Source organism: Curcuma longa, unplaced genomic scaffold, assembly GCF_044706935.1.
Source record: "Curcuma longa cultivar G26 ecotype Majalengka, Jawa Barat unplaced genomic scaffold, ITB_CL_G26_1.1 utg2646_np1212_2152390_RagTag, whole genome shotgun sequence".
Taxonomy (NCBI): Eukaryota; Viridiplantae; Streptophyta; class Magnoliopsida; order Zingiberales; family Zingiberaceae; genus Curcuma; species Curcuma longa.
Genome location: NW_027435599.1, coordinates 1,248,760 through 1,256,863, shown reverse-complemented (window position 1 = coordinate 1,256,863; position 8,104 = coordinate 1,248,760). Strand labels below are relative to the sequence as shown.

Sequence of the window (8,104 nt, the reverse complement as noted above, 5' to 3'; positions counted from 1 at the left end):
GATGTCTATCCTCCCAGTCTTCCGTCCAAGTAAACAGACACTTATTCGGTCGAAGACAAACAGTTATCAAAGTATTCAATAACAGAAAGACCAACTGGATCTGTGGGAAGATAAGGTAACTGTATTGTTTTTCAAGTTTCAGCTCATAGACAAGAGTTAGCAAATGACATTGTCAATGGGCCGTCTGCGGAGAGAATAACAAGACTGAGCAAAAAAAGTTCTAAAGGGGTAACAGTGAGACACCACTGGCGTCGATTCTGAGAATTCGATACTTCTGTTTCATGTCTACTGAAAGACTCCTGGTTGCTTTATCTGCATCCTTTGTGGGTTCTCAAGTAGAGGCTTTCTTCCCTTTGTGCGCCGAGACTGATTCGAGAAACTCTTGGACGATGCTGCCGTCTTTGAACTTTAGCGCCACTGTGATTAGGCCGCCTTTCCCTTCCCCGCGCTGTTAATGCAAGCAAAGGTGACTCCTTTCTTGTCCATGTTGGTGAGAGACATGTCTGGGTAAATGCTTGCATTTAAGATCAAGTCGAAAATTCCCCTTGGCTCTCATGACAAGCCTCGCCTTTTCGGCATCTGATACAGAGACATTCAGCTTAAGCTCTCCCTTCCCCTTTCCTTCCAGCCTCCATCCATGTACTCGTACATTATCGCATCAGCAGCGAAAACCGCTCTCTCATTTTCTTCGCCTGTTTCTAGAGGTACCTCTTGCATTGACAGTTTTACACTTTTAGAGGTATCTGGTGTGGTGCCAAGTGACGGAAAGGAAGATCCCCCGTTTGTAGACCCAGTAGAGAGACTAAATGTCGTTACTGGACGTGTTCCAAACGAGAATCCTTCCTTGGATATTGATCCAAATGCAAAAGAAGAGGTCGAGAATCCAGTTCCTGTAAGCCCTGAAACAGAAGAGCCGACGGCAAAAGAAGAAGTTGAGAATCCAGTTCCAGTGAGCCCTGAGAAGGCATTTTGGCTGCTTGATAATTGTTGGAATGAACTCAGAGGTGCAGCAGGCGCTGCTGGTTCTTTCAGATCATTTGTCGCAGCTTCTTTATCACTTTCTTCAACTACATTTTCAACTTTTCGTCCAGCATCCCCATCTGTTTCTTCAGCTTCCTTTCCATTTTCTTCCTGCTGATCTTCAATTCTTTCTTTTACAGATTCACTGTCAGTTTTCTCTCCGCCATTTTTGTCAGCTTTACTGGTTTCCTCAGGTCGAACTTCCTCTGCGACAGGAATATTCTTCTCCTTGCCGTCAGCAGTATCTGATAACGGTTCAGAAAATTTATCTGATTTCTCAGCATTCTTCTCTGTGCCCTCGATATTGTCAGAATTAACAGCAATTTCAGTTCCCTTAGCAACATTTCCAACAGCATTGTTCTCATCAGATTCACCTTGTTCTTCTTCTTGTGGTGTAGAGCCATCAGTTTTGGAAGAATCCATGGATTTCTTTGCTTCTACATTGGTGTCAGAAGAAGCAACTAGGCGGATTCCGGCAAAAGGGTTCGAAGAAGCAGCTGGTGCAGGCTGATTGCGACGGACCTTCACGATTCTTCTGGTAGCCATCACTTCCTCACTGGCCTTTTTAAATGTACCCATCTCCATGTCAGCAGCATCATCATCTTGATCAGGGTCGTCCTTGGTAAGCTGTCTCCCAGCATTCCTCTTCTTGGATGGAGGTAGGGCATCTTCTGCATCTCCCATTTTTCAAGTCTTAGCTTGAACAATTGACTGAACAGAAAACAAAAGTTTATATGACCAACTTTGAAGACAATCTGTTGGTACTAATTGGTAACAGAATTAGCCAATAACACTTGCTCAATTAGCTAAAAAATGCTTGTTCATTAGAGTCACAGATAATTCCTCATTTTCTTAACGAGAAACAGTTTCTTCAAAATATTTGATCATGTATGCCAAAAGGGTCTTGATAATCAGCAACATGTTGAAAAGGCCATCCTTTCTAAAGAATGCTCTTCAATCATGGTAGAAACAGAGCAACAATCACTATTACCAGGGCAAAACTATATAGATTCTCAATAACCTAATGAAATGTGGAAACCTACCAGTGCTCCGTGACAGTGGAAGCAGCCATACTCCGACCAAAACAACAAAGGTAAGCTTTAAAGGGGGAATTTTTATATCACAGTTCAAACGATGTGAGTGGAAGCAGTAGTTTTCTTATAGCATAATAAGATGCACTAACAAGTTTGTGTTTTTGTTGTTACTGACACTAAAGCTAATTTTCACATGATATAAATTTAAATCATAAATCAAAGGCATAATACACTCTTACACGGGTGTCTAGAACGAAATTATCTCTGCATTTTTACGTACTTCTTTCCTTATCTCATTCAAAAGCTCCATATAATAAGTCTTATTAAGAATGGTGAACAATGATTATTCCCTTGAAATTGTTAACATATTGTGATATTATATGAATTATTATTTAGGAGATATTCTTTTTTATTCTCAATAAATTGTTTCTGCTTAACTTTAAAATATTGTGAGAAATTTGTTAAGAACTAGTAATAACAACTTCATTTCAGATTCTTGCAGAATAAAATTCACCAACACGTTTTATCTTGATAATAACATAATAATGACTTGTAGTTTCTTCCCTTTCTCTATGAACTATTTATCTGGTTTGCAACTTTTGCCAGTATATGTGTTTGTTAAAGAGTATTTTGGATTCTAATTTTCTAATCAGTTGGATATGCATGATGTTTTGTTATCCAACACAAACTATAATTTTAATTCACAAGGATCATTCTTAACTGGTGAGTTTTGAGCACTAGAGTATTTGACTAGTGTGTCGAAGGTCGGTCTTCATAGAGTAAGTAGAGTTACAAGGTAAAGGATTTTACTTGCAAAAATTTAAAGCAATTTCAACTATGAAAGAGATGAAAAAAGATAAAAGAGGCAAACTGACAAAAGATAAGATCAGACAAAAAATGTGTGTCAACACAATTTGAGGTCGAGTTGTGTTATATAATGGACCAAGTTAAACAGTTTATATCAAATTATTTTTTATTTGACAAAAAAGTTATATTAACTCCGCCATGGCCGGTCCTAAGCCCAGTAAAAGAGGATTGTTGTGTTAGGTTGTCAGCCAGCCAAAAATATATGCAAATCTTATGTATGGATAAACCATATAGCCAACACCGTTTAGTGGGATAAAAGCTTAATTGTAGTTGTTGTTGACAAGAAAGTTATATTGATGAAAATTTATGACAACAAATAATGGGTGATTCAAATGTGCAATCTTGTGTGATCATCGTGTGCCCCTTAGTCTAAGAGGAAAATTTTATAAAAGTGTGCACCATTTGCTTCATGGATTGAAATTTTAGGCTATTAGGAAGCAATATGTAGAAAATAGATAAGAGTGCTAAGACAATGTGTGGAGTCAAAAAGAATTTAAAAACAAAATACTTATTTTAAGAGGAATTAGTTTTAGTTCCAATAATAATGAAATGAGAGAATAAGTTGAGATGGTATGAAAATGTTTGTATTTTTCTAGCTTTATGCTTGTGAAGTTTGACTGCATTCATTAACTTTAACTACTTAAATTAGGAGATGGTCCATTTTTCTCTTTTAACCGAAAATATTGATTGTAACCTCCTGATATTTTCTTTTGAAAGCATAAAAGTGTAGCGTATTTGATTTAAAAGAACTAAAACATAAATGACATAAAAAACACCATATCAACAAAAAATAGAAGAATAAAAGAATAAAGAAATCCAAAGAGGGCAGTCATATAATTGCAGGTGTCTATCCAACTCAAGATTGCTAGCCATTTGGAACGACAATATCTTCTTTTTATGTGAACACCAATGACCACCATATATGCTCATATGATACTAATGTGGATATCCTGTCTCGACCCACCAACAATATTATTGTGTGGTGGCCCTAAGCACATGTGCAGACATCATCACTATTTAGATAAGAACGATACTTTTTTGTGCTTGGATAGCGGAATTGCTCTTTGTATTTGGTTGTTAAGCACATATTAATTAGTGAATGACTTCATTTAAAGGTGATTTCAACCAAGATTCCGTAGAGAACTAGGCGGAGATAGTATTTTGTAATTGATTGATCAGGATAAAAGACAAACAAAGAGCTATTCAGAAGATTATAATATACTTGTTCTGTAGATATAAAACTCCTCAGTGTTTGGATTGAATTTAACAACAACTAGTACAAAATAAAAGGGGGGGGGGGGGGGGGGGGGGGGTGGGGGGGGGGGGGGGGGTGGGACACTACCTAAGTCCACATATTAGCGATTCAGAACACCAGATCGCTCAAATTCATCAACCCAAACAGTCATTCCTTGGCATCACAGACCAAAACCCTCAATCACAAGCATTAATCAGACAACAAACCAATCAAAGAAATTCCTTAGCGGCGAAATCAGTAAAACAAAAACAGGGAAGGGATTGAGCACCTCAAAGAGTCGTAGAGAGGTAGCAGTGAGACGGGGAAGATACCGTGAGCTCGATCGATCGCCGGACGCGCTGTCGATCGCGAGGGGAGTGCCCAAATCGCGGAAATGGAACGTGAAGTCTGCAGATGAATAGCAGTGACGGCGATGGCTGTATGGTAATTTTGTTTGTCTTCGTCGAATAGTTCTAATTCCAATGAGTCGGAGCTGGGATAAAGCTGAGTGACCTAACTAATCCTGACCGTTGATTTAAGAGAGAGTGTGTGGAAAGGATGAGAAAGAGGAGGAAATAATTAAGACTTTATTTGTTTTATAAAAATGGACAAATGTCAAATAAGGGCCTCTATGTTTAAGTTTTATTTTGTTGGGACCATTTATGTTGGCATAGAATCAAAAAGGAAGTTAAGGGGCCCTTATAAAAAAAATTAAAAAAGTATTTTATCATATTTTTAAGGATAAAAATACGTTTAACGAAGCTCCATCATTTTTTTAATCTTAAAAATAATCTTATTTTCAATTACTATAACGTGATAAAATATTAAATTTCATTTTAATTAAAATTATTATACATAAAATATTATTTATCAATTTAATCAAAATTATTTAAATTCTATTAAAATTATATTAACTTAATCAAAATCATTTTTAAATTTTTATAACAACTACTTAATAATTATTATAATATTATAATAATTAATACAATATTGTCATAGAGACCAAGATGTAAAAGAATCTAAATGGAAAATAGTATGAGATTTAATATTTAAATTTTAATTTAAAAATATAAATAATTTTGATTTAAATTATTCAGATATATTTAAATTAAATTTATATAAAAATATAATAAGTAATTAAATAAAAAATTATAGGACATGTTTTAATTCATTTTGATTATTTTAAATACGAATTAAATATTTTTCAAATCAACTTCAAAGATTCACGAACAGGCTTGCGATTCCTTTGCAACCGAGACAGATTGCTACTTTGCTCGTTACTCAATTGTCATTATGTAAATAGATTTATTTGACATTCCAATTATTTTTATTTACCAGAATTACCTAAATAATTATCCTTGCCGACGGAGGTGGCGACGATGAGCCGAATAAATAACGTCAATGTCACTAAATCACTCAACAAGAAATATTATTTATTTTATGCTCCCAACAAATATTTACCCTATCTAATTTGACATTCCCAAGGAAATAAAAATTAATTTAATTTCCATTTATTATATTTTAATTCCTCTCGTCCAATGAATCAAAACTTAATTTTAAAATTTTATTTTATAAATATTTACCAAACAAAATCCAAGGGCATGGTGTGGTGTCTATAAATACTCATCGTAGTCATCATAGTTTCTAGCAACATCCTTCATTTATCTCAATGGAGATAGCCGCCAAAGCTTCCTTGTTTGCGATCTCTCTATTTTTCCTCTTGAAGGGTAATAATCTCGTGCATGTTTTATTTTTTTTTTTGAAAATTTGTTAAAAGTGTTTTTAATAAGTTTTTTTGTTTGTTTATATTTCTTGTTTAGGGATCGAGAGTAGTTACGATGAAAGCAGTCGGAAAAAGATGTTCGTGTTTGGAGATTCCTATGCGGATACGGGAAACTTAGGGAGAGTATTGGGGCGGAATTATGCGCGTTCATGGTTTGAACCCTATGGCATGACCTTTCCTAAGAAGCCGACTGGTCGCTTCTCTAATGGTCGACTTCTGACCGACTATGTAGGTCCGTATTTTTTTTATCCTATTTTTCTTTATCAATATATTCAATAATGAGAGGTCTAGCTTTTGTTATGATCTAATTTCAATGAATATCTTACAAGTCAATTTTTGAATATATATAAATTATATTCTAAATTTATTCGATAAATAAAATATTTATCGGTGAAGTTAGGAAGTTTATATTAAAGGAGGATGAAAAAGATGTATGTTTACATTAGAATGGGGAGAAATGATATGTAGCATAAAAAAGTCCAACATGAAATTAATATGACACATTCAACTGCATGAATGTGTTTACTGTACATAGTGTGTCATGTTGATTTTATGTTGGACTTTTTTATGCTATGTATCATTGCTCTTTATATTCCTATACCTCTTAGCATTAAAAATCAAGGAGAGAGAGGACTGTATTAAGAAAAAAAGTTGTCTATCTTTAAGATTAGTCAGTAAAATTTAAGCTTCTAAATTATAAAGAAAACTCTCAAACTTATCTATAAAGAGAGGGCTCCATGATGCCACATGTTTAATATGAACTCTCAAACTTATCTATAAACTTTAAATATATTGCTACAATAGACGATTTATTGTATACATTCAATTCAAATCTAATCGAGTTAAGACAAAATAAGGATAAATAAATAAATACCAATTATGAAGGGTGCTTTTTGGTAAAATATGAGGAATTTTCCATTTTAACCCATATACTTTACTCATTTTATGAGAATGCAATTATGCCCCTTATATTTAAAAAATAACATTTCTCCACTATGGCAGCTTCTTTCATGCGCACCAAGTCCCCAATCCCTTACAAGATCAGGAGATATGGCCCAACCCTACTCCCTTATGGTATGAACTTTGCGGTCGCCGGCAGTGGCATCTTCGATACCGGCAACCACCAGAGCAACCTTAGTGCTCAGATCGATCATTTTCAATCCCAGATCGATGCAGGTGTCTACTCAGATGCTAGCATTCGTTGCTCCGCCGCACTAGTAGTCATCTCGGGCAATGACTATGCACACTTGGCTGAACAAGATCCCAACTTTTCGTTGGTGAGTATCAAATACTTCGATATCAAAATACTTCGATATCAAAATACTTTAAAGGGATAGAGCTCTTTGTATCTTTTAACATGTCTTTCTATGATCACGGCTAACCAAGTTCTCGTTGTGACGATAGCATATTCGCGAATTCATGCAAAAATTGTTTGCGCAATTGAAAGTAGATTTACTTCGACTACAAGAAATAGGGGTCCCCAAGGTAATGGTTACGAACTTGCATCCAATTGAGTGCACACCATTGTACACAAGAGCTAGCAACTACACCCTTTGCCCTCAAAACATCTCCCACGCCGTCTTCGAGCACAACCAATCGATGAACAAACTCATGTTGGACTTGCGGAGAACCAACAACTCGAATACCGAATTCCTAAATCTCAATGTCAATAAAGCCTTCTCTAACATAATCCACCAAGGTACATGTTATTATATAATGTTATTGTTCGTTGCAATGCTATCGCAAGTATCTTATTTTTTTCCTTGTTCATTGTTAGTGAAAGGATCAACCAAGAAGAAGTATCCTTTGTTGCCTTGTTGTGAGGGTAGCTCAGAAAAGACCGAGTGTGGATACTTGGACGATAAGGGAAACAAGATGTACTCAGTGTGCCAACGACCGGATGAGCACTTCTATTGGGACTCGGTGCACCCGACACAAGCTGGTTGGGCCGCTGCCTTTGAGTACCTCAAGCCAACCATCAAAAAGTTCCTTTGATGAATGAACTCCATCAAGTTGTGAACATAATGCTCTTTCTTAAAGAAGAAGAAGAAGAACAACTCGTTCTAGTGATGGATTGTGATGGATTGTGGGTTTGAATGAAATCATGAATAATAATGTGGTAAAATTAACTAGAATCATATTTATCGCAATTTATTCAACAGGTTT

At 35.6% G+C, this 8,104-nt stretch overlaps 1 protein-coding gene and 1 pseudogene across 1 annotated transcript; one reads left to right on the top strand and one right to left on the bottom strand.

Moving 5' to 3' along the window:
* Positions 1-56: 56 nt before the first annotated feature.
* Positions 57-4,615, bottom strand: LOC141819979 (nuclear pore complex protein NUP50A-like; annotated as a pseudogene).
* A 1,209-nt stretch (positions 4,616-5,824) lies between these two features.
* Positions 5,825-7,933, top strand: LOC141820115 (GDSL esterase/lipase At5g03610-like). Its single transcript, XM_074707395.1, has 5 exons — positions 5,825-5,882; positions 5,976-6,170; positions 6,941-7,215; positions 7,343-7,637; positions 7,716-7,933. The coding sequence occupies exons 1-5, from the start codon at positions 5,825-5,827 to the stop codon at positions 7,931-7,933; spliced, it is 1,041 nt and encodes a 346-aa protein (XP_074563496.1).
* The last annotated feature ends 171 nt before the right edge of the window (positions 7,934-8,104 follow it).